Raw genomic sequence first — 26,917 nt, 5'->3', positions numbered from 1 at the left:
GTGGTATTATATCAGTTTCTGTACTTTTCTGAATAATCTCTCACATTTGCCAGTGACCCTGGCCCTGCCTATCTGATGAAGCCCAGGGGTCCTGGACAGGGGTGTGTGTGGTGTGGGGTGGGTGGCATGGGTGGTCATTTCATCCTGACAGCTTGGCCTCCAGAATGTCCACATCCTCCCAGTTCAAGCATTAGTCCCAGATGTCACATTATGTCCTAGGCCCTGGCCCAGTGCCCCAAACCAAGTGGGCGTTCAGAATGCTTGATGAGTGAGCACAGCCAGACAGGGAGGGGTGTCCCAGGACGTTCCTGTCCCCTTGGCTCACACAGCAGGGACTTCTGCTGAGCAAGCAAGAGCAGGAGAAAGAGAGAAGTCCTTGCCTGTTTGGCCTGGGAGGAGGATCAGCAACTGAAATATTTTCAAAGCCTCTGGCTACTTTTTATTTAAAGAGAGGCCACAGGTCAAAGTTCACTGTCCTTCCCACTGGGCCACCTCAGGCTATGTGGCCTGGGGTCCTTTTCCACCACAAGGACTGGCCTGGGCTGCAGATCCTTCCTATCTTGGCAGGAGGGCAGTTTCTCTGAGAAGCTCCCCAGCATAGCCAAAAGGATGGGCACCCTATGGCACCCCACTCCAAGCCCTGTGAATAGATACTTCTGGAAGGGGAGCAAAGAATCCTGCTGGAGACAGATAGCATCTTTTGGGGGTGATTTGCAAGCTTGACTTTCAGTACCCATGGGAAAGAGGAAGTGAGCCCTCTGTCTCTGGCAGAAGCTCCTGGCACTGCCCCTGGCATGAGTAGAGCCTCTGAGCCCAAGCACCACCCAGTGAAATCAGAACGGAGGGCAATCTTTGATTTTCAGACCCCCCTACCTCTGACCAGATGTGCCCACTCTTCCTCCCAGCACTAAGCCCCAAGCAATGCCAGCTGTAGCAGCCAGAGCCTGCAGCTCCCCTGTTGAAAGATGACTTATGGCTTTAATTACTGTGGCCGGGTGTGAGCTTTAGGAAGGAGCCGGCCCCACCGGGCTCAGTTCCTGTTGACAGAGACTGCCAAGTTGGAGAGGGTGGTCGGCAGGCTGCCATTCTGTCCCCAGCCTCTGGGAGGTGACCAGGACCTCCCTTCACTTCTGGGGTGCTCACAGCCTGCCCCCTGCCCTCAAGGGTGGGGTGGAGCAGGAATGTGGACGTGATGGGGTGTGTGCGAAGAGCAGCTCCGAGGCCAGCCCATGAGATGGCTTTACCTTGGGGCATGGGAGGGATGCAGGAGGGACACAGGAGAGAGTCCTGGGCAGGGAAGAGCAGATCAGGCTAACGGGGGTTAGGGGGCTCGGAATCATGACCAAGGCCCCCTAAAGGAGAAGGGTGGTCACCAAAGCAGCTGGGGGTGGTGAGGAAGAGTGTGAGCAGCTGGCAGACAGACGGACTGAGCCTGAGACAGAGCATGGTAAGCATCCCGGATCGTCTCCCTGCTCACCAACAGCCTTCCTGCTGCTTGCTGCTCTCCCTGCCTCTCCCCCTGCCTTCACTCCAGCCATTCTCCACCCAGCAGATCTCTCTGTGATCTTTGAAAAGCTTGATGCAAATCTAGGCAACTCCATTATCAATGTCTTCTCAGGACAAATGGAACAATTCCACCTCCTCATCCTGGTCTACAAGACCTTCAATGGTCAGTCCCTGTCCACCTCTCTGAGCTTACTGCCTACCGCTAATCCTCTGTTCCCCACCACACTCTAGCTTCATTGAACCATTTTCTAATTTTCTGTTTCTTAAATATATCCAACTCATTCTTACCTCAGGGCCTTTGGACATGCTGTTTCTCGGCCTGGATGTCTTTTCTCCATAGCTCACATGGCTGCTCAGGCCCCTCTCAAGTGTGGCGTATCAAAGAGGCCTTCTCCAACCACCTGGGCCCAGTCATGCATCATTACACACACACACACACACACACACACACACACACACACACACACACACACTTTATTTTCTTGCAAGTAACTTGTCAATATTCCTCACCAAACTATAAATTCCATGAGAGCAACAACTTTATCTGTCTTGTTCACAGCTATATACCCAGAAACTGGTACATGAGAGGTGCCTGATAAATATTTCTAAACCATAAAATTGGCTCAAACTCTTTGTGTTACAAAGAGGGACAAGGAGAGCCCCCTAAACTGCCCAGCAAGTGAGAGGCAGAGCGATAGACTGGAAGAGACCCCTGGCCTCCAGGACGACTTCCGTACCCTCCCTCCTCCTCTCTGCATGGCACATTCCCAGGCCCTGCCAACCCCCACTCCTCCCCGCACTCAACCACGAAAGCTCCTTTGGGAGGCAGGTTCCAAGGACCACCCTGGGGGGCGTTGAGGAGCCCACACCAGTGACAGACCTTGACCGTTTCCTGCACCCGAGGCAGCTTCAGGGCAGATGAGGAGGGGGACGCAGTAATGATGGGAGAGAGAACAGAGGCAGGTTAGCCTAAAGGCTAGGCTGAGAAACAGGTACCTCCCTCACTCTGGGCCTCGAGTTTCTCATCTCTGACTTGGGAAGTCTGACCTGGACAATATCTGGGCTCCTGCACCTGTGACAGGTGGTCTCCAGGAAACTGGACCCCCAGTAGAGGAAGATGAAGATGGTCAAGGGGGAGGGAGGTGTGATGGTGCCCGTCCTGCCCCCACCCTCTCTGGTGCCAGCTCTGCCATGCATTCCTGCCCGGCCGGTGTTATCAATCTCCCTCCACCTGGATACTCCCTAAATGAAATTCCTGTTGGCACGGGGCCTGTGATATAACACGTCACTCGCTTTGCCTGAGAAATGAAAGATGATAAGGCAGAGTTCCTGGGACAGAGGTGATCTCCATAAATCTGCCAGAGTGTGCTGGGATTACTTTGTGGGATTAATTATCTGTCCTTCAAACAAAGACCTGACCTCAGCAACCGAAGGTCCCCAACCTGCACAGGAGAAAGCACTGAGTGGCATGGAGGTGTGCCCCCGGGGGGGAGGCAGGCTACAGGGTGGGGGCAGCACAGGTGGGCACTGTAATATCCCAGCTAAGCACCTCACTCCTCCTGTAAGGCCCTGTATGGGTCCCTCCTGCCCAACACACAATACCTACATTCCAACACTCTGCAAATTGACCCTCCTTGACCCCTCCAAAACCAGGCCTCCCATCTGCCTCATGCCAGCCCAGGGCAACCCTCCCTCATATCCTCTCTAGGTGCAGCTCTACTGCCCAGACTTAAGGGGTGTGTGTACTGATATGGATGGGAAGGTTCCTGTATAGTGGACAGAATAAAGACTGGGCCAGAAGCCAGTCTACCACTTAACCAATCACAGGACCTTGAGTTTCTCGAGATCTCTATACTCCAGTTTACCCATCTATAAAAAGATAGGGCCCTGGCCGGTTGGCTCAGCGGTAGAGCGTCGGCCTAGCGTGCGGAGGACCCGGGTTCGATTCCGGCCAGGGCACACAGGAGAAGCGCCCATTTGCTTCTCCACCCCTCCGCCGCGCTTTCCTCTCTGTCTCTCTCCTCCCCTCCCGCAGCCGAGGCTCCATTGGAGCAAAGATGGCCCGGGCGCTGGGGATGGCTCTGTGGCCTCTGCCTCAGGCGCTAGAGTGGCTCTGGTCGCAACATGGCGACGCCCAGGATGGGCAGAGCGTCGCCCCTGGTGGGCGTGCCGGGTGGATCCCGGTCGGGCGCATGCGGGAGTCTGTCTGACTGTCTCTCCCTGTTTCCAGCTTCAGAAAAATGAAAAAAAAAAAAAAAAAAAAAAAGATAGGCAGGGTCTGTATGTGAGAGTTGTCACGACAATCCAGTGAGGCAAGGTGGCCCTGGGGAAACACATGGACTTTAGATTCACACAGACCTGCCACTTCTTGGCCTCACATGACCCTTCCTGGTATGTAAGCTTTGTGAGTCTGTTTCCTCATCTGTGGAATGGGGACACCAACAGTGCTGTTGTCACATAAGATGCCACTTCTGGAAAAGGCCTTGCATGACATCCTAGGGGTGATTCTCCTGTCATACTAATTACTGCTGCGAGAGAAGTGGGCTCCCAGTGGCTTTCTGTCCTTTGCTCTCACCCTGAGGCAGCCCCTTCTCCCTGCTGAGCCCACACTGTGCCAAGCAGGAGGCCCCGTTCTCGGAGTCAGAGACAGTCAGTGCTGGTCCCAGGCGGCCTGCCCAGAGCTGGGCTCCCTACCGGCCAAGCCCCAATGGGCTATCCTGTGTCACAAGGCCGCAGAGGGAAAGTGGCTGGTGTGGCTTCGGTTCCCGGAAAAATAGCGCATGTTAGGGGGTGGGTTTCATGGTGAAAATGTGGCTATCAGGTGATCGCCTCTGGGCAGAGGTGGCGGGGTGTGAAAGGAAGGTCCTGGATGTGGGACCTGCATCCCTCCCTTGCAGCATCGTCCTGGTGGTGGCTACTCAGGTGAGGGGCCCTGAGTCCTCAGGAAAGGATGGCTTCTCTCTGGGTTCTGAGGGTGACTGGCTGGGGCCCAAGCAGACCTTTGGGGTTCAGCGGCTCACATCTCAGGGACCTGGGATATGTGAGTTCCAGGGGATTCAGTGATCACCAGGATGGCGAGGGGAGACTGAGGCAAAGGAGGCAGATGCTTGTGAACTCCTGAGCCAACCAGGCAGCAAAAGCCCAGCAGTTACAGCCCTGGGCATGGGATGGCAGGTCAGAGAGAAAATGGAAGCTGAGCTGGCTGGTGAGCATGAACCTCCTCATAGAAACAGAACAGGCATGACCACCCTGCTCCCATCCGCTGAGCAGGCAATGCAAGCTGGGTGCTCAGGAAAGGCGTAGGAGGCGGTGAGTGGTAAGATAAGGTTTACAGGAGGGGAGAGGTGCAGAAAGAGGGATAAAGGAGAAACTGGCAGACTAGGTGAAACTGGCAGACTAGGTGAGGAGGAGGATGCCAGCTCCTCCCCGCTCTTCCCCAGTGCCCTTCTTTCAAGAAGATGTAATGAAAAGCCGTCACATCCCTGGCTGATGTCAAGGAACCTGGGAACAACAGTAGTTTACGGAGCACTTACCGTGTGCCAGGCATTGTGCTAAGCGCACGCCCACTCTTTGAGGCAGGTGTTTTTACCTCTATTCACAAAAGTGGTCTGTCAGGGTCTCCTAGGCAGTTGAACCTGAAGCCAGGATTACACTCAGACCTATCTGATACAAAGCTCTGAGCTGCTGCCTCAGCATAGCAATGTGGGAGTCATTTCCCAAGGGGCATCTAGAAGGTCATTTTGTCCTGCGGGTGCCACATCCCATCACTCCAGGTCAAGTCGATGTAGGGACAGGCTCCATCCCTCTTAACTCTTTGGCTACTGTGACTGTAGGCTGGCCAGAGGCTAGGGCAGGTGCTCTGAATTCTGGAGAGGCAGGGTGGGAAAGAAACAGCAGGGATTTCCTGGACATGGAGTGAATGTAGGGTTTAGGTAAAAGAGGGGTTTGCTTTTCAGATCTCTTGGGTCCCCTACATCCCTTTGAACTATAGTCACCCACTGGACTTCAGATTTGATCTCCAAAACTGGATCCTAAATTACCTGGGTTCAAATCCTGGGTCTAATGTTTATAAGCTGAGTGGCCTTGGGAAAGTTACTTAACCTCTCTGAGCTCGGTTTCTTTATCTATAAAGTGGGAACAATGATCATGCCTTCCTTACTGGGGTGCTGTGAGAAGTAAGTGAGTTAATATATGTGACAGATCACTTAAAGCAGGGTCAGGCAGGGGGCAATTAGCCAATAAATGTTAGTCAGTGCTATTAACGTCGGGTTTTCCTTTTTACACCCTCCACCTTACCCGCTCTTTTCTCCTAAAGAAGTTCGAATTCCAGTGCTTTGCTAAATGTCCCTGCATGTGCACACATTGTCGTTAAGTGTCTGCAGTTGCCAGCTGCTATTGATTACATTTGCTGCAGACGGGTAGCACGCTTTCCCATTCTATTCCATCACTGAAACACTAGGTTTTAAAGATTTATCTTATTTTCTGTGTGCACATCTAGTACATTGAATAATATGAAATGACTGATATTTGACCACTTTTGACCTCAAAAGTGGTGATTTTATATGATTTAACCTAATAGTATATGGCTTCTGACTGATGTAGAGTATTCTTTAGAGTAGGGGTGGGCAAACCTTTTTAGTAAAAGGCAACAGTAAATATTTTAGACTCCAAGAGGCAAAATAGAGGATATTGTGTTGATACTTATTTAACGAGAGAGAAAACAAACTTCTGCAAAACTTTTTGATGAAATTAGAAATAGAATAGTAATTGAGCACAATTTTTTGTCATACAGGTCAACAAGGGAAAAGAATGACATTTTGGTGGCAGGGAATAATATTTCACTTAAGTGTTGAAAGACAGTGCTTACTACCATCAAATCAGTTGCAAAAGTACTCATCCTTCAAGTCTGTTCTTAGCTTATAGACCACATGAAAACAGGCAGCTGGAGGCCTGGTCTACGTGTCCATGTGGGGTGTGAACAGGTTGGTCACAGCCCTGGCCATTTGCATTTCTCTGATTTCTAGTCAGTTTTAGTACCTCTACATATCTCCACAGGTCACTGGGCTTCCCATTTTGTAAATATCATTTGTCTATTTTTCTATTGACCTTTCCAACTTTTTTCCATTAACTTATAAGAATTCCTTGTATCAGGCTAAGCATTAAAACCTTGCTGGTTTTAATCATTGCAAAAATCTTGCCACATGTCATCTGTTGTTGACTTTGTCTATATATTGCTATTGAATTGGAAATCCTTTGCTGCAAGATCATTTTTCATTTATGGCCTGTGTTCTTTGGGTGCCAAGAAGTCCTTTCCTACTACAATGTCATAAAGATATATCCTACATTTCCTTTCATGAGCTTTATAGTTTACCTTTCACATTGAGGACTTTAATCCATCTGGAGTCCACCTTAATATATGGTATAGAGTAGAAATCTCGCTTTATTTTTCACCACATGTTGAGCTAGTTTTCCTGAATCTGAGGACATCTGCCCTGGATTCCTGCCAGCTACTAAATAAGTTATTTCCCCCCTATTGATTTGCAGTGCTACCTTTATTGTATATCAAGTCCCCATATTTATACATGGATCTGTTTCTAAGAGCACTATTCTGTCCCACTGGCCTATCTTTAGAAATGTACTAAATGGATTGGGGGCTGCTTCACTCAAGGCCCTGCCTCTGTGTACAGGCTGCCTGGGGAGAGACCATCTCAGGCTGTAAGCAACTTACAACTTATGGACTCTACTTGCAATGATAAGCTGGCCAATCTGACCCCCTCCGGGAAACTTGGAATTGGAAAGCTAGCATATGGAGATGATTGACAGCTGAGACACAAGGACATTTCAAGCAAGGGAGGTTGTGATGGAGAAGGGGCAATATGGCCAAGTGAGAACACGAGGGAGCTGGCGGACCAAGTGAGAGCACGGGGGAGCTGGCGGGCCAAGTGAGAGCACGAGGGAGCTGGCGGGCCAAGTGAGAGCACGGGGGAGCTGGCGGGCCAAGTGAGAGCACGGGGGAGCTGGCGGGCCAAGTGAGAGCACGGGGGAGCTGGCGGGCCAAGTGAGAGCACGGGGGAGCTGGCGGGCCAAGTGAGAGCACGGGGGAGCTGGTGGGCCAAGTGAGAGCACGGGGGAGCTGGCGGGCCAAGTGAGAGCACGGGGGAGCTGGCGGGCCAAGTGAGAGCACGGGGGAGCTGGTGGGCCAAGTGAGAGCACGGGGGAGCTGGCGGGCCAAGTGAGAGCACGAGGGAGCTGGTGGGCCAAGTGAGAGCACGGGGGAGCTGGCGGGCCAAGTGAGAACACGAAGGAGCTGGTGGGGTAGAAAGACATAGGGGGGCAAATGCTCAGAGAGAGGCAAAGATGCTGTGGTAGACTGAATAATGGCCATTAAAGACATCCTGGGTCCTAATCCCTGGAAGCTCTGAATGTTACCTTATATGGCAAAAGGGACTTATGAGGGGGCTGGTGTTTCCGGAGGACTTGCCTGGTGCCAGGCCTGTTCTGAGCACCTTCCATATATTACTACAACTCTTGGAACCCCTGTGAGCTCTGTCATCCCTCTCGTCCTACAGAGAAGTGAGGAAGGCCCAGGTCAGGCTTCTCCCGTGTCAACTGTGCCTAATCTTCGGCCATTTGGGTGCCATCTTCCAAATTTTTGCCATATTTGTACACATTGTGATTCATTGAATACTTTGAAATGGGGAGATTATCTGTTCCTTATATGAATCACAGGACCTTAAAGAGGCAGGCAGAGGGGGTCTGATTCCAGGAAAGGAGATGGTAATGTGACCAGGGAAAGAGAGGTTGGGTGATGCAGCCACAGCCACTGGATGCTGGCAGCCCCACGACTGGAAAAGGCATGGAATAATTCTTCCCTGAATCCCGCAGAAGAAACCAGCTCTGTTGCCACCTTGGTTTTAGCTCTTAAGACTCATTTTGGACTTCTGGCCTCCAGAACCATAAGAGAATAAATTTCTGTGGTTTGAAGCCACTGAGTTTGTGATTTGTTGTTTTTTTTTGTTTGTTTATTTGCCATGGTCATAGGAAATGAAACAGATGCTATAAGAAAGGAGAGTGTGCCTGAGCTGACTGTCCCAGTGCCTCATCCCAGGAGCCCTGAATCTGAGGACGTCTGGGATGTCTGCCCTGGGTTCCTGCAGAAACCCTGCAGTCTCATAGGAAATGAAACAGATGCTATAAGAAAGGAGAGTGTGCCTGAGCTGATTGTCCCAGTGCCTCATCCCAGGAGCCCTGAATCTGAGGACGTCTGCCCGGATTCCTGCAGAAACCCTCAGTCTCATAGGAAGCCCCTGAAAAGAACCATCAGGAACCACAGATACCCTGAGAGGAACAATCCACATTCCTTAGCTTGACCCTCAAGGCCCTTCAATCATCTTCCACCTTTCCTCTTTGGCAGCCTACTTGGTTAACCAGCTGTCCTTTAGACCTCTCGTGAGTAGTCTTCCCTCTAGGCCTTCTTTCTTGTTGGTTCCCCGGCCCGAGTACCTCCCTGCTAAACCTCCCTTCCTTCATCCCAACAGCAGTACTAATAACACCACCTGTGGGTACCAGTGTTCCCTCATTTTCAAGGTCGCTGCATGAATGTGCTCCTATTCAACAGGGGGCTGGTGTTTCCGGAGGACTTGCCTGGTGCCAGGCCTGTTCTGAGCACCTTCCATATATTACTACAACTCTTGGAACCCCTGTGAGCTCTGTCATCCCTCTCGTCCTACAGAGAAGTGAGGAAGGCCCAGGTCAGGCTTCTCCCGTGTCAACTGTGCCTAATCTTCGGCCATTTGGGTGCCATCCTCCCAATTTTTGCCATATTTGTGTACAACTTGAATTATTACTATTTACTATTTTTCTTTAATCTGATTAAATTTATTCTATTAACCATTATCCTTAAAGAAATATATTTAAGGGAGGACAAACCAATGGATAACCAGTTCATTGGCCATAAAATAGAGGGTGCTTGTAAAGTAGATAAAACGAGCCCAAGTGGGTAGAGCTTAGCTGCGTCAGCTTCACATCTGATGGCTCTGGTCATCTGTGTGTTAAATGGGGTGAGGAGCCAGGATGAGAGGTGGTAAAGGTGCGAGCACCCGGCCGGACCTTCTCCTGCACAGAACCGACAGTGATAGAAATTCTGAAGGAGAACTGAGGAGGAGAACTGTCCTACTGTGTGATGCAATGTCATTGCATGCCCCACCCATGAGTCACTTAAAATCATCTCTCTGGGAAGTCAGTGTCCAGGTGAAGCTGCTTTCCTTGCCCCGGTCCCATCCCCTAGCCCTCTGGCCTCCCTGATCTCTGAGGACTTACTGAAAGCACCAGCCACTCAGCAATGCTGGGTAGATGGAGGAGCAACTTTCTTTTCTCTTTCTTTCTCCTTCCTTCCTTCCTTCCTTCCTTCCTTCCTTCCTTCCTTCCTTCCTTCCTTCCTCCCTCCCTCCCTCCCTCCCTCCCTCCCTTTCTTCCTTCCTGATTTATTTTTATTAAGTGAGAGGTGGCAGGATGAGAGACAGACTCCTGCATGTACCCTGACAGGGATCCACCTAATATAACCTTTGCTCTGCTGGACGATGTTGCGGAGTACCCTGCTTTCCACTGATACGAAAGTGCTTCCCTGATGTGGTCCTCATAGTGGGGCCCTCCTGCACTGGCAGCAGGAGGCCTGGGAGGGGCAGCGAGCTGGAAAACAGAACAGCCTGCTTCCACCCCACTTTCTCACTCCCTGGGGGCTGGGGTCAGGATGGAGCAGGGCCCAGCAGAATAAGGCTATGAGCACTAAATTATTCTTATGCCAGAATGTTTGTTCACTTCAATCAACGTCTGAAAAATATCTGCCCTGGAATCTCTGTTTCCAGGATATTGGTCAAATATTTGAATGGGGCAAGCAGTTAATTGACTCAGGCAGAGCACTTGACAGAGAGGCAGAGGAAGAGGCTGGGGGGTGGGGCACAGAAAGACAGCAGAGCCCAGAGCTGGACCTGGTGACTCCCAAACCCGGGCAATACCATCCAGTGTCCAGGGCAGAGGGAGGAGAGAGGCCAGAGGCGCTAGGCAAGTGTGGGTTCTGGAGCCAAACTGCTCATCTCTCATCAGCCATGTGACTGCAGCCAAATGGGAAAACCGGATAGCAATGGTAGTACCAAGCTCATGGGGTTACTGGGGAGAATTAAAGAGTTGCAGGTGGAGGCATTTTGATCTGTTCCTAAGCCCAAGAAGTATTAGCTTCTATTGCTATGTTATTATCAGTCCTCAGTCTGACAGCTGAAGATTTCCCAGTGAGTCTTACACTGTAACAGGGCTGGAAAGAAGGGTCCCCTGAATATGTGCTCACACCCTTCCCCATGGCTGGCAACTCCGCCCTTCCGCACGGCCTCTCCATTCATCCCTTGAGACTGCCTTGGCGGCTCTCCCGAAGTATTTGCTATGTATGTTCTTGGTGCTTTAGGCTTTTACGGTGAACTACTTGTGCAGTTGGGCTCTCCTTGGGGACCGATACTGCATGTGTCTGGTGAACTGGTGGGTGGGCTTTCAGTGGCTGACATTTTGGCTAAAAGAAAGGCCCCTTCCCTATTTTGTTTTAAATTGCTTTAAAACATTAGTTCTGTAAAAGAGATAGGGGTGGGAAGGGTGGCATGGTGTTCCTGTGGCCCTGTCTGGGCCCCACAGAGAGAAGGGACTACAAGCTGGAGCTGGTGGGGAGAGGAGGCCCTGTCTCTGCCCACAGCCCATTTTGTCCCAGGGTCAGGGAGTGCCCAGGGGATGCCAGGTCATCCCAGCAGCTATGGAGGGGCCCAGGTGAGTTACCTACCTCCAGTGGCTTGGTATAGGGGACACCCACAAGTAGTCAGGGACAAAAGACCAGGTCAGTTACACAGCACATGGGAAATGTCTGCCTCCCCACCCCACAGAGGACCCTGAAACTCCTAGAGATTTTGCAGAGAGTGGAAGACGGGTTTTGCAGGCAGAGTACAGGAATGAGCCAGAGACATTTATATTTTTAAAAACTCCATTACCACCTACATGCCGAGGAACCGTAGTATCTTATATGTGGTCATCAACCAGACCATATATTTTTTAGATTAAACCCATTAATACTCCCATTTTACAGATGAGAAGACTGAGGCACAGACAGGAGAAATAACCTGCTCTAGGGCACCCAGACATGAGCCAGGTTGGCTATGGAAGGGGGGGTGTGACTAAGCCTCCTCCCAGTCTCTTTCTCCCCACGGTGCCTTGCCCAGAGCAGGCACACAATAAATACTGATGACCAGGAAACACTAATGGAAATGTAGGTGCAGATGTCAACATTATTTTGTCCCCCTTACCCCCTAGAAGTCATGAGTCAGAGCTGCGTTGGGGCAGGAGGCGGCCGATGAGCTGAGCCAGTAGAATCCCTGCTTCCTCACCCTCCCTGCAGGGAACCCCAGGGTGTCCCCTCCTGCTCCAGCTGAGCCCCGCTCAGAGAGACAGGAAAACAGCAGGGTGGGGTTGTGGGGGACTTCAGGTTTAATATCTTTGTTACCATATTGCAAAAGGGCATGCCTAAGACGGCGCCTTACGCTTAATCTTTCTCTTTTATTGCTTTTTCTCTTGTATGATTTAACCTTGCACTGGGTATCAAGCTAGATAAATAAAAACTTTTATTTCAGATTAGCCTTGGCGGGGGGCTGCCTTGAAAGCCGAGCAGTGGCCCAAGTTGGAGGAAAAAGGAAGCTAGGAATCAGAGCTGCTTAGGAGGGCTCGTCTCAAGTTTAAAGTCCCCCCAAAATGTCTGAGACCTTTTCTGAGGTGGAGGAACAAAATCTCCTCCCACATCCACAGCCTAGGGAGGCTGAGGCTGGTGACTGAAGTCTCTGTCGCCCAGCTAGCCTTTACGACCCCCCTTCCTAATGCTCCTCACCCACTACTCTCTCCTCACCCTGGTGTTTCCTTCCAGCTGCTGACAGTCTGCGAACGCTGCCTTTGCTGGCTTGTTCTCTCTCCCCCCACTCGAATGTGAGCTCTTTGAGGGTAGTGAGGATAGTGGCTTTCCCTTCACAGTTGGTCCTCAGTGTCCAGCATGGAGCCTGTCACACGGTAGGCACTCAATATTTGGCTAATTGAATGAATGAATGAATGAATGAACAAACGAACACACCCTAGACCTAGGGTTCCAGTCTGGACACAGACCATGGATTGGCACAGATCATTTGGTTTCTTGGGCTGAATGTATTGGATTTGAATCCTGGGCTCACCACTTGTGTGCCCTGTGACCCTAAGCATGTTTCATTAGCTTTGTGAGTTTCAGTTTCCTTCTCTGTGAACTGACTCTAGCCAGTCACATTTTGGGGTTGTTACAGGGGTAAGAGATGATGTATGTAGCCCAAGACAAACTCTCACATGTGTTCAGAGATAGACATTCAAGAAGTTCACAGCACAGTTTGTAAGAGCAAAAATCAACTCCCACACCCACCGACAGAAAGATGGATAGCTGTGGTATTTTCACACAGTGGACTGTTATGTAGTAATAAAAATGAACAAATGATAGCTACACCAAAAAACATGGCTGAATCTTAATATACAATATTCAACAGAAAACACAAGTCCCAGGACAATCTGCATGACATGGTAGTTTTAAAATAAAGTTCAGAGACAACTAAATCTAAGTAATATGTAATCCATATATATATAACAAAATAGTTTTTCAAAGCAAAGGAGTGAAAAAACGCAGGACTCAAAGATATGACTATATGGACAGAAGGACGGGAATGGGCGGGGGGAGGGGCCCAGCCACATGTAAGGTATGGGTGACAATCTACCTCTGGGGTTAACGGGTGGGCTCACAGGTGTCCACAATAGTATTAAAACTAATAACGAAACTAAATAGACCACACATGGACCAATGTTGATCATGAGCCAAGAATTATGTGTAACTCAGTTCAATGTGTCTGAGGTATGCCAAATTAAGAGAGAGAAAGAAAATGCAAAAGAAATTGTGGCCAATTTCATAATTCTCCATAGATCTCAAAGCCCCTTGGAAATCCAATACAAAGCAATACTTTTAGAGATGAGAAAAAGTGGAAAGGAGCCCAGTTTTAAAGTAAAATAAATGCTGATTGGCATAGGGAAACCAGACTAGAACTCCTCCCCAGGTAATCTCTGGCCATGAACTAGAATCCCCCCCCCCCAGTCCCCAGAAGCAACCTCAGCCCTGACTACCTACCAACCCCCAGGCACACCGGAAGAGGACTGGTTCACTGAGTGGAGCTGAGGTCCATTCCCTGCCCACTGGGGATGTGGGCCAAGGTGTAGCAGAAGACGTTCTGATTGGGCCTAAGTGGGAGGTCTTGGGGTACATGGGCCACCCAGGAGGCTACATAGTGTCACAAGCAGGGGACAGAGGTTCCTGCCCATGGAGAGGGTATGGGAGAGAGGAGAAGCAGAAAAGGAGGTCTTAGTTGGTGTGGCAGTGAAACCTCTTGAAAGTCCACTGAGCACTGTTATTCATGAGGAAGAAGAGGGAAGCCACAGCCACCAACAAAGAGCAACAGGGCGTGAGCCAAGGAGAAAGGACGAGCACAGGACAGACTCTCTGGCTACCACAAGGGCGTGCACAGAAGAGTGGGAGCAGGAGAGAAGCTGAGAGGAGGGAGAAGACCAGGGGAGAGTGAGGGCTGACTTTCCTGTGGCTCACCAGAGGAATGCAGTGTCGGTGTGGGATTTCATTGTTGCTTAGGTATGGTGGTAGAAGACAGCTCTGCCAGGGTATTTGTATAATTAAATATAAAAAACCCTCCAGAGCCACTCACTGTCCCTAGAGATTTTGGAAAAGAGAGAGCCATAAGATGTAATGGGATAAACCTCAGATCCATTCGTTCCAGCTCCATCAACTGCTGGGGCGGCCCATCCAGGCTCAGTGGGAAAGTGTGCTGGGGTCAGTTAGTGATGCCTGCCTTGGTATGGGATTGGGCAGTTCTTGCACATGGGAGGACATGGGCCTAGCCAGCCACAGGTGTAAATAGATTGGCTTTCCTTATGAATACGTTCGTTTCTGCCTAGGCCACCCCCAGAACCTCAAAACCCGGACTCAGAAGATAGAAGCTTCTTTGTGTCCTCCTTTTCTTGCACCATCTATTTTCAGTGCATCACCAGAGCCTGCTGACTTTCCTCCTGTGCGTCCCCACACCGGCCCCTCTTGTCCTCCCAAGACTGCTGCAACAGCCAGCCAGCAGACTGCCCTCGCTCCAGTGCCCTCTGCTCCAATCATCCAGACCTGCCATGAGGTGAGTCTCTGATGACCCCATGGTCACCCTCCCGTCCCTAGACCTGCTCGAGAACCCACTTCTGCCTTTTGTGCCCTCGGCCAATGCCCCCCCCATCTGCCCTTCACCTCTCCCAGGCCCCCACTGGGCTCCAGCCAGGCGCTGTTCCACCCTGTGTCGGCCAGATGCCCTGAAACTCCCGGGGCCCCAGGCACCCACTGTGCCACCCCACAAGAGCTCTGGCATGCGGCTCAGATATCCAAAGCATGTCTGCTTTCTCCTGAGTTTTCACTTCTCTGGGGGAGAGAAAATGCCAAACAGCTTAATCACAAGGGCTTTGATGTGTTTCAGATGATAGTCTCCTGTGATAGCTGCCCCCCACCAGGCTGTGGCCAAGGGCCTGGTTCAGTTATTGGCATATGCAAGTCTGACTGTATCTGATTATTCTCCCTCTCTCCACATACTCTCTCTCTCACACACACACATGCATTCATACACACATGCCCTCACACATACATCACACACGCACTCACACACATGCAGCCTTCCCTCAAAGCACTCAGTGTACGCCTCACTTGGTAGCAAGCACTAAAAGTAAAATCCAAAGAGTGGCGAGCGAGGGCTCATCCTTGAGCAATGTCCCTGGGCAGGCCCCAGTGTCACGTGGCGGGTGAGGGGTTTTGGCCCTAACACCGCTCACCTATTCTTTACTCTAGGCTGATGTTTCCCAACCTTTTTTTCATTGTGCCCCTCCCCCCTCCATTTGAGACACTTTTTCTTAACCATTTCCCCTCAGCATGCCTGAAATTTCAGTACCACAGACACAACATCTGTACGTCTATTTATGCTTTATGAATGAAAACAGTAAGATACTGTTTTTACCCCTCAGAACAAATTTTTGTCCCCCTTGGGAGTGATTTCTCTCCTATTAACAACATGTGTTCTTCTAGACCAGGGGTCAGGAACCTGTGGCTCTTTTGATGGCTGCATCTGGCTCGCAGACAAAGCTTTAATAAAAAAAATAATAACACTAAAAATATAAAACATACTCATATATTACAATCCATTCAATTCCTACCACTCATGTTCATGGTTGCATGTGGCTGGAGCCAATCACAGCTGTCTTCCAGGACAACACCAAATTTTTATTGGATAATGCGTAATGTACACGGGTCATTGTATGGCTCTCACGAAATTACATTTTAAAATATGCGGCGTTCATGGCTCTCTCTGCTCTAGACGACTCCTGCTCTAGACGAGCGCTTTTCAACGTGGTCCTCAGAGCAGCAGCAGCGGCTCCCCCTGCACCCTGCAGAAGGGTGAGGGCAGGGAGCAAAAGTTTGCATTTCTTATAATTCCCAGGTGACACGATTGCTGCTGGTCCAGGGATCATACTTTGTGATTCATTGTTATCATGGAAACTGGGTGTATTTTAGAGCGGAGAGACTTGGGTTCAAATCACTGCTCTTCTGCTTAGCAGCTGTGACCTTTGGGCAATCTATGTAAACTCTCTCAGCCTTGCTTTCCTTGTCTACAAAGTGGAGTAACTGTCTCCCTCACACATTAGTGTAGAAATAGACGTGTTCAGCCAGTGCCCAGCAAGCAGCAGACACCCAATACATGGGGTTCCCCTCCCTTCACCCTGGGAGATGTTGCAGAGCTGCAGAAGGCCAGGGAAGCAGGGTCAGGTGGGGAAAGGGAGGTGGGCTGCAAGGCTCAGGTGACGGGAGAGGCTAGGTCTTGTCAGCCTGCAGAGAGGACAGTGGAGTGGTGTCACAGCTGAGGTGGGGGCTGTCCCGCAGGACGAAGTGGGAAGTGCCAGTGGGCTCGTCCACCAAATCCTCGTACCCCAGGTGGCGAGGACCCTTCTGACATGAGAGAGGAGTCCATAGCATCAATGAAGACAAGGAGAGAACCAAATGACAGAACTCATCAGTCTAGTATTTGTGGCAAATGTGACTGCTTCCAATACAGGAAAAAGGATTTAGACAGCATCAGAACCACCTGGAGGGCTTATTAAAACAGTTCTCTAGCTTCCCTCCTCTGTGTCTTGATGCAGTAGTTCCGGGGGGGGGGGGGGGCGAGCATTTGTGTGTCTGATAGGGTCCTGGGTGGTGCCGCTGCTGCTGGCCCAAGGCCTGCACCTGGAGAACCCCTGCTGCCCAGCCTCCGGGAGACGGGCTCCCTGTGACAGGTGACTGAGACGAGACCAGAAGTCTGGTGCCTGTGGGAGCCGACACAGGACAGAATCCGGGGCTCTGGCACCCGTGGGGCTGATGGGCTCCTGGCCCCCCCCGGGTGAGCCTGGCCTCAGCTAGCAATGCAGACTTCCAGCAGAGTGACACGTGCTGCTCTCCCCCTACCCTGGTGGGTGGCGGGCAGGGGCAAAGCGGCTGGCACCTGTGGAAGGCTCACTGTGTGCTGGCCTGTGGCGGGCCCTCACCCAGTGCCACTAGCTTCACATAATGGCTTCAGTTAGTTTTATTTTCCCAACTCTGTGAGAAAGGTAGCACTGGCCCCAATTAAAAGATGGAAAAACTGATGCCTTGAGAGTTTTGATCACTCACTTTAAGTCACCTGTGAGAAGAGACAGATACCTCTCTGAAACAAACAGTAGCTGGAAGTTTAATTAAAGCAACTTCCCTGACCAAGGGGTCTTTAAAAGCACCGCAGGCCCACTCTGGGCTCCTCCCACGCCAACACCACCTGTCCTGCCAGTGACATCCCAGTCAGCTTGGCCTCTTCACCCTCCATGGCTCTGTCTCTGCGCCCCCCCCCCCGTGTTGCCCGCTGGGGGACAGGACACAAAGGTCAGCTCCCGCCAGCCTGCGTGCTCTCTCCTGCAGTCCTCCAACACACTGGTTCCAGTCAGACCACAGGGAGCTGCACACAACACTCCTCTGACCACACCCCTTTTCTGCTGACCTGGCTCCCTGCTCCCCTCAGGGTCAAGGTCAGAGCAGGGCATTCCACACCCTATGTGGCCAGTCCCTCCTCCACTGTGGCCTCCTCTCCCCACGGCCTCTCTTGCACGCTCTGCTTAGCCATGCGGAATTACTGCAGTCCTCTCAACGTGCCGTGCTGTCTCCTACTCTCGAGCTTGGTCCACACTGTCTCTTTTGCCTGCAACAGACCCTCCCTCCACTATTCCCAGCTGGTTCCAGCTCGCCCACCAGTGGGTGGCTTAGAAGCTCTGTGTGTCTCCCCACCCCGGTGATGACCCCCCCATAAATGATTTCTGACTTCTAATTATGGATATTTTCAAACACACACAAAAGTAGAAGAATCGTCTAATAGGCTCCTTGGGAGCCATCCCTCCATGTCAACAATTATCAACACAGTCTGTGCTCCTCTTCACAGCCTCCCACCCACCAGGGCATCGCAGTCTGTCTCCCCAACTCACTGCAAGTTCCTGAGGCAGGTACAGTGTCTCCCTCCCCCACCCCCAGCCCTCAGGACATTGGCATAGGTCTTGGCACAGCAAAGACCCTCAATCCACAGTGGGTGGTTATCAAGAGTCCTCATTTGCTGAGCATTTACTGTGAACTCAGGCATTCTTTTAAGTGCTAAGACGTCCTAGTTCACTGAATCCTCAGAGCATCTCTGTGAGGCATGAGCTATTATTACCTCCATTTACAGATTGGAAAACTGACGCTCAGGTTACATAGCTGGTCGGTGGTAGAAGGCATGCCAAGACTGGCTAGTTCAGGAACAGAGCTACCCATAGAAATAAAATGTAAGCTACGCGTGTAACACTAGTGGCCACATAAAAAGAACAAATCAAAAGATGTATTAATTTTAATAACATGTTGTATTTAGCTCAGTATATCTAAAATGTCATTTCAACACAACAATGTTGTTAATGAGATATTTTACATTTTGTTTTCCATACTTACTAAGTCTTCAACATCCTGTGGGTTACAGTCATAGCACATCTTAGTTCAGACTAGCCACATTTCAAGTACTCAGTAGCAACTGTATCAGATAGCACAGCTAGTGGTCACCTCCCTGGACAGGTCCCTAGACCTTGCACTCCCAACCATACCTCTACTGAAATGAGTGAAGGAGGAACTGAGTGAATAGGACTCCCAAGGACCTGGCCTTGATATTTCCTTGATAATTAATAATGCTTCATTTTTTATAGCCCTTTAGAGTCTCTCTGGTACCATCTTATCTGTCATGGAGATTATTAATCCTGTTCTTTGGATGAGAATTATGGTGTTAAGAGGGGTTGAGGACCTTGCTCAGGCACACTGCTACAAGTGGCAAAGCTGGGCCTTACAACTCAGGACTCACAAGTCCAGTGCTCTGCTGTGAAGTGGGGCGTGGTTGCCCCTCAAAGCAGGACTCTCTCTGTTTGGCAAAGGAGGGTGTCTGCTCAGACCATGGGCTGGGCTGGCTGCTGGGGACAAGAGGCTGCAGAGCCCTGTTTTAGCTGGGCCCCAGAGGAAGTGATGCCCTTGGAGAGTGGCAGGACAGGCCCAGGCCCAGGGAGAGAATGGGGCCCACGCCAGGTCCTTCACAGGAAAGAACTCTTGTCATTCTTCAATCTCAGGTTGGCCACGAGAGGCTGAGAACAAATTGAAGGAAATAAAGCCATAACTTACCTCTGAAGGCCTCTTTGTTCTTGGCAAAACAGAGGGTCATTTGTAATGGGGAGAGCACTGGTGTGCACACATAAATCCCCCCGCTGCAGGGCCGATAAGCAGCTGGAGGGGACGAGGCCTCGGGGAGCCAGCAGGTAACCGTGTGCCATGGCTCTCTGTGGGCTCAGGCCTGTGTCCCTCCGTGTGCAGACTGAGCCACCCCCTGCCCAGGACCTGGAGGCACCTAGAGACTTGTCACCTACACTGGCCCTAAGGACTCCTACCTGGCTCTGGGAGCCCCCGAGGCCCTCAGTTCTGTCTTTCAAATGAAAACAGATCCAGACCACCTGGGGATGCAGCAAGCCCCACTAGGCACTTAGGACCAGTTTGGGACAGTCGGCATGAAGGTGCCCCTGTGGGCATCCCTTCTTCTTGCTTCAAGCCAAATAAGAACTGGCCAAACATCCCACAAAAGGACTGGGACTGCGTGTGAGGCCAGACCCTCAGCAGACAGTATTCTTTGCATCCCTGTCTGCGCTGGCCGAGGGGAGCAGAGACAGGGCCAAGCCTTAGCCTTCTGTCCACCTGCTCCCCTGGGGACTCTGCCCATCTACCTACTGTAGGCTCATATGGAGGCTGGCTCACAGGGAGACCATGCCAGTCCAGGGCAGAGGAGGGCAGGCAGGGACAGGTGGGTGGGCAATTAGGTGAGCCGGGTGCTCAGGATAGGGAGGGAAGAAAAAGAGGACTGCCTTTTCCTCAAACTGCAAAGCCTCGGGTGGGATCAAATAGTGATAAACACAAGGACCATGGAGGCTACCCTGTGATGTGGTCCAAGTGCCATCTTCTCAAGGATGACAGATACATATCACAAGTATAGCCCTCTCCTTTCCACACCCATAACAGGTTCTCGCAGCTGAATGCAGCACTGAGTCTGCCTGGCTTCATGGTCCTCTCAGGCAGCCATTACCAATCAATCAAAGTTGGCATGTGAGAGGAAACCCATTTGTCATCCTTTCTGAAAGCCCCCAAGGCACATCTGTGCTGGCAATGGGAATCCTATAAACTATGCGAAGTGTTCCACAATTCCCAGAAGTTTCTACCTCCTGCCCAGTCTCACACTCAGCCCCTACCTCTAGTTTCACATCCTGAGTCTCCCTTCTCATCCTGTTGTTTGCACTTGGAACTTGGCCCAGGAAAGTATGACCCTGGACACTCACAGGATGCTGCCCCAGGAAACTGTCCCCAGCTTCAAAGCTCCAAGCCCAGCTCAGACCCCAGAGGGTCAGCAGCTGCACCCTCTGACCTCCTGCCCCAAGTGAAGGGGTCAGGAAGTAGAGCTGGCTGGGGCCATCTTTGAAAGCTGGAGAAGACCTGGGCATCTGGGAGAGTCGACTTGGTGACCAGATGGACCTGGGATGGACCAGTGCCCCACAGGATGACTCCCCAGAGTCCCTGCAGGAGTTTCTGGTCTGGCCCTGACCCCAGGCCAAGCCCTAGCTTTCTGCTCCCCGCCCAGAGGCAATGAGATGAGAAGACAATCCCCCACACCACCAGGGTCCCCTCCCCTGCACCAGTGCTACCTTCTTCTGGCCAACTCCCACCCCAACTCCATCAATGGGGGCTCACTGGTATTCCCTCTCATCTTCAGTACAAGGTACTTGTCACCAGGAGCTACTGGCTTTACTTCCCAGTTTGAAACATTCATAGAGACCAGCATAGCCTGGGCCACTCTCCTCTTCTGACCGCTGGACGAGTGCCCCCATTCCCGGGGAACCCTGCCTCCTGCACAGTGGTTTCCCAGGACTGGCTGGCCCACATCGTGGCCTAAGAAGCACCTGCATTTAACCGCCTGAGGTACTGCGAGTAAGGACCATGCCCAGTCACCACCCCAGCCCTACAGAATGAGAATTTCTATCAGTGCCAAGGATTCTGCATCTTTGATAGGAGCCCCTGATGATTCTTGGGCTTACTAGAGTTTGAAAACCCACTATCCTAAAGTAATATTCATTCATTCATTCATTCATTCATTCACTGAATACATGTTGAGGTTTACTCTCTGCTGGCATTAGAATGGGAAAGCAGTGTTGGGGAGGCACAGGCCCAAACCCACACTGCTACTGCTCTGCACATGAGCTGGTCTGGCATTTGACAGCACCCTGGGTACCTTGGGCTTAGAGGCATAATAGTAACCATGCCGGCAGCTACCAGTCATAGGGAGTCCATAATACCCCTGATTTCCTGCATTTCCAAGGATGTGAGAGGTCTGCCTCCTACCAGCATACCCCTGGGTTTTAAATTCAGGTATTATTAGCTCTGAGCAGTAATAATAATAGTAACAGCTAACACAAAATACCTTACATACATCAACTAAGCTCTTTACATATATTGTCTTCTGACTTTTGAACCAACCGAAGTAGGTAGTCTTACTGCTTCCACTTTATGGGTGAGAAAAGGAGGTCTAGAAACCCAGCCGAGGCAATATGCTCACGACTCCATCTTCTATGTTCCTGATCACTACACTGTGGTGTCTTTTGAATTTTAGGGAGAAAATGCCCCCCAAATGCCATTCCCTATCCTCGGGGGTGGTAGAGAGGAGAGATGGGATAAACACTGGCCTTGTGGCCTGTCATCTTCTCAGCTACCAGTCTGGCCTGTCCAGATGCACCAGGCTGACCCTTCACTGACTAGTGGACAGAACAGGGATGCAATGTGTGCGTGGTGGTTGGAGGACAGGGACAGAACCAGCATCTGCATGTGACTGAGCAGCTTCTCACGGATATCTCCCCGGCTCTGTGCTCCTAAGCCACCCAGCCCTGTACAAACAGAGCTGCTGCTTCAGCCAGGCTGTGGCGGAAGCCTGGGTGAAGGGATCCATTGCCCAGGGCCTTCTCTGCCGTCAGTCATTACTCTGCTCAACAAGAGCCCAGTGTGGGACGGGAGGGCTTACGGGTCTTCCCCGCCATGTTCAAGGCGACACGTACATTTCTAATGGTCAGAAATATGAAAAGAACATGAAACTAGCTGAAGTTGCAGCCCTACTTGTTCTAAAACAATGTCAAAACTGCTATCTTTTCATCAAGAAAAGACAAACAAAGAAAACCCAGAGCCCTGTAGGAGGTTCCTGATGATCCAGGTCAGAGCCCCAAAATGCCCGGATGCCTCAGATCTCAGGAGCTGGCACACGCTCCTGTGCCAGCTCCACCCACGCAGCCCCAGACGGCTTAGCCTCCTCCCAAGTTCTGCTCCCCCTCCCCTGCTTCCTTCTCCTCATGCAGTCCGCTTCCTTCCCAGGTCCTTTGGCCAGAGCTGTCCCTGGGGGGCAGGACCCCTCACATCACTCTCCTACATGACCCTGGACCTCTCCTCAGACCCGCAGAGCCCGACACTCCTGCCGTGGCTCTTTTTTATGGTGGCGAGGGACAGGGAATAGCCTAGGCCTTACCTGAGACAATGGTGTAGCCAATCCCTCTGGGACGTCCTTTATCCTGGTCAATGGCGGTGATAACACGCACAGTTGTGCCCTGGTAGGGAAAGAAGGTACTTGAGTTTGGTTGCCCAGCTTCCTGGCTGGGGCTTCTCTCCCAGGTGGATGCCCTGCTGCCAGTCAGCCAAGGAAGTCGGGGCTGAGTGCTCAGGCCTCAGCTGTCCCCGTTGTCCCTGGGACATACACTGAGGCCCGTAGACAAACACCTGTGTCCTCCGGAGAGGCCCAGCCTTGATGATACTCTCATTCTCCCTTCCCCTCCCCATCTCCCATAATTTGCTTGAACCACCCACGAAAGAAGAGCTGATGGAGGAGCAGCCAGTTTGGGTACAACAGATCTGGTCTCTATCTCAGTCACCAATCAAATTGCTGTGTGACCTCAGAAAAGTTGCTGCACCTCTCAGGTCTCAGTCTGCCCCACCATAATATGAATAACAACAAGAACCCTGGGGTCTTGTTTTCACTAGGACCTGAGTAAAGGAGAATATCACTGATTAATTATGAATGAAGGCATCATAAATCCAGAAAGCAACTATCTCCATGGATGGCTGTGGCAATCCTGGAGGCCACCATGGCCCTATGAACCATGCCTCACCCAGCACTGCAACCGGCAGTTCCTACCTCAAATGGTTGTCCCACACCCCACTTATTTTCCCCGTAGCACTGGAGGAGAAGGGGCAGGAGCTAGGACTACCAGGATAGGGATTCCGGGGTCCCTGCTCTTGGGGAGCATAGAGTCTGTGGTATGGGGTCAAGGACATATACACAGACACTGCCAGACACATATGGGGACACTTAGACACAGAAATGTCCCCCAAGGTGCAGATGTCCACTTGGAGGAACTGGCAAAGGGTTGTATGTATATGTACGGCGGCATTTAGGATGAGATCATAAAGAACGTGCAGGGGTTCGCCAGGGAGAGAGAATGGAGAGGAAGGTAACCCAGGTAAAAGGTACGCACGGGCAGGGACTCGGAAGCACTGCTTTCTCTAGGAAGAGCTCTATTTGAACAGGCACATTCAAACATCAGTGCTTGGCTGAACAAATGAACAGACGAATGAGAGGAGCCTACCATGTGCCGAGTCGCCCCTGGCTCCCAGCAGCCTTCACTTTGCGCTCCAGGCCCCATCGCACCATTGTCCAGCCACCCTGCCCACTACGCAATGCCCGCCTCGGGCTCTGGCCCAGGTTGCAGCTTTCCCTGCATGCTAGACGACATCAGGACAGCGTGTCCCTGTCCCCTAGGGAAATATCAGTCCAGACATCTGCTTGCAAATGGAGGGCCCTGTGGCCTTGGTACCTCTCACCCATTCATCATCTGAAGGCTGAGTCCCACAGCTGCACCCTGCATCCCCATCTGAGCACCTTTCTCCTGTGGCGAGAGGCTTGTTCCCTGACATGGGCCCTCTGACTGGGAGGGTGGAACTTTGGGGTGCAAGGTGCCTCCCCTCCAAATTCTCCTGTCCTCACTGCCAGGACACAGGAGGGGCACCTGCCACCTCCCCTCCCCAGTCCCTGCTGCCCTGCACAGCCCCTCTCCGCCCTCTCCTGGGCCCGGCTGTGCAGCGGGTCAGACACCTCTAGGCTGGGCTGAGAGGCCAGGATGTTCCAGAAGAAGAGACTCCCACAGAGAGACGGACACAGCCCAGAGGCCCAGGCTGCGCAGAAAGCAGGTCAGCCCCTCTTTGGGCCGCTTCCCCTTGGGAGAGGAGCTCTGGCTAGATCCCCCGGGAGAAGCAGGCTATTCTGAAGAAGTCGGAGTAAGATGCCATTAATGAGCATCTCACAAAGTGGGTTCTGAGGACCGGCGCCGTGTCAGCGACCACGAAGCAGCCACTGCAGCAAGAGCGGCCCTGTCTCAAGCACTCACGCTGTGCCTCTCACTGCTGCAGATGCTCTTTATGCACTAACTCATTCCACCTCACAACTACCCGGGACAGCCCCACTGCACAGAAGTGGAAACTGAGGAACAGGAGTTAAGCAGCCTTTCCAAGTGAATGACGAAGCCAGGACTCAAATCCAGGTAGTTGGGCTCCCGTTCCTGGGATGCTGCCTCTGCAGCAGGTTCAGGTAACAAGGGTTACCGGCGAAAGGGGTTGCTGCACTGTTTATAGCCTGAGTCAGCACTTTATAAACATTACTCATGTCAAATTTGGGAAGACATACCTAGCCCATACCTCCCTTGGAGATGCGCAATAGGCATCACTGGCTCCTGGAAGTAGTCAAGTGGTAAAGAAACCTGCTCATCTTGGTCCCCAGACTTACTGTTCTGAAGACAGATTCTTTCATGTAACACCTGTTAATAGCCCAGACATGGAGACCAGTGGGAGGTCATTTGGGAAGCACTGCATTAGACTTTAAGGTCTACACTGCTTCCCGCCAACATTACCCTCCAGGAAGATTGTGACCCTGGGTCACTCGCCCCTTAGGAGAGGCCTGGACTTGCCCCGGGAGGTCCTGAGGGTATAGGACTCTGGCCAAAGGTTCTAGCTGCAGGACAGGCTTTCTGGACTTGAGGACAACTCTCTTTCTGACAGCCCCCATGGTGTGGGCTCCACATGTGCTCTGGCCTGAGGGTCCCTGGGCTGCTCCTGGCTTTTGAAGGACTATAGGGTTGGGGTGGGGGCATCGCTGGCCTGTGCAAGGAGGGGACTTGGTGGCCGGAGAACCCTCAGCCCCCACAGCCCTGAGTGTATCTTGCCAGTGGGTACACCTGCCTGGCTGCTTGGAGCCACCTGGGTGAGCAGGGATCGGAGGGGTCTCATAGTCAACCCAGGACCCGGTGACAGGAGGCTGGCTCTCCCCAGGTGACGGGAGGCTGGCTCTCCCCAGGTGACGGGAAGCTGGCCCTCCCCAGGTGACGGGAGACTGGCCCTCCCCAGGTGACGGGAGGCTGGCCCTCCCCAGGTGACGGGAGGCTGGCCCTCCCCAGGTGACGGGAGGCTGGCCTCCCCAGGTGACGGGAGGCTGGCCCTCCCCAGGTGACGGGAGACTGGCCCTCCCCAGGTGACGGGAGGCTGGCCCTCCCCAGGTGACGGGAGGCTGGCTCTCCCCAGGTGACGGGAGGCTGGCTCTCCCCAAGTGACGGGAGGTGGCCTCCCCAGGAAGAGCCACACCTGAGATGCCACAAAGTCAGCTCTAAAAGGCTCCTGACAAAGTTTGGGATTTCATCTCTTTTTGGGTAAATAAATCCATTTTTAATAAAACCCTGAGCTTTTAATACAAGTGTAGCCACAAAGACTAGAAATGTTATGAGAAGGAATTAACGGGGAGGAATGGGGGCTCTTGGGAACCCATGGATCGTGTTTCAGATTATATTTTCAATATACTGAAACTTATTTGCAAAGACGAGGAGACGGAGAAGATAGGCCTGTGCTGACCTGGAGCGGGCACCCGACTGGGGGTTGTGCCTGGGCACCTCTCCAGAGACAGACCCAGCTGGGGTGCACTCGGGGGTGGCCAGGAGAGCAGGGGGAGGGCTCGGGAGGGCTGAGAGATGGGCTCACCCTGACCGGGGCTCCTTTCCTTCACCAGAACCCATGTTGTAAGGAGGTGGCCTCTTGGGAAATAGGCTCCCCTGACCCAGAAAGGTACATGGGCCTGTGGGGTCCTGACTCCTTGTGGTGAAGAATACTACATCAACAGGGTTAAGGTCGGCTAGACTGCCTGGTACACATCCTTTGAGTTACTTAACCTCTCACTGCCTTGTTTTCCTCATCTATAAAATGAGTGTAATAATAGTTCCCTCCCTGGCCGGTTGGCTCAGTGGTAGGGCATTGGCCCAGCATATGGATGTCCCAGGTTCGATTCCTAGGGCACACAGGAGAAGTGACCATCTGCTTCTTCACTCTCCTCCTCTCCCTTCTCTCTCTCTACTCTCTCTTCTCCTGCAGCCATGGCTCGGTTGGAGCAAGCTGGCCCCAGGCACTGAAGATGGTTCCATGGCCTCACCTCAGGTGCTAAAATAGCTCAGTTGCTGAGCAATGGAGCAATGGCCCCAGATGGGTAAAGCATCGCCCATGGATAGGATGGGTAAAGCATCGCCCATAGGGAGCTTGCCGGTGGATCCCAGTCAGGGCACGTGCGGG

At 52.0% G+C, this 26,917-nt stretch overlaps 1 protein-coding gene across 2 annotated transcripts in view; it reads right to left on the bottom strand.

Moving 5' to 3' along the window:
* The window catches only part of LOC136312775 (cadherin-23-like), a 355,498-nt gene that overhangs the window by 129,838 nt on the left and 198,743 nt on the right, over positions 1-26,917 (bottom strand). For both annotated transcript variants that reach the window (XM_066242625.1, XM_066242624.1), the window contains exon 9: positions 22,788-22,866. In XM_066242625.1, coding sequence (XP_066098722.1) covers positions 22,788-22,866 — 79 coding nt within the window. The remainder of the gene's footprint in view (positions 1-22,787; positions 22,867-26,917) is intronic.

The sequence above is a fragment of the Saccopteryx bilineata genome, chromosome 9 (assembly GCF_036850765.1).
Source record: "Saccopteryx bilineata isolate mSacBil1 chromosome 9, mSacBil1_pri_phased_curated, whole genome shotgun sequence".
NCBI lineage: Eukaryota > Metazoa > Chordata > Mammalia > Chiroptera > Emballonuridae > Saccopteryx > Saccopteryx bilineata.
This window is presented reverse-complemented; position numbering and strand designations above follow the sequence as displayed.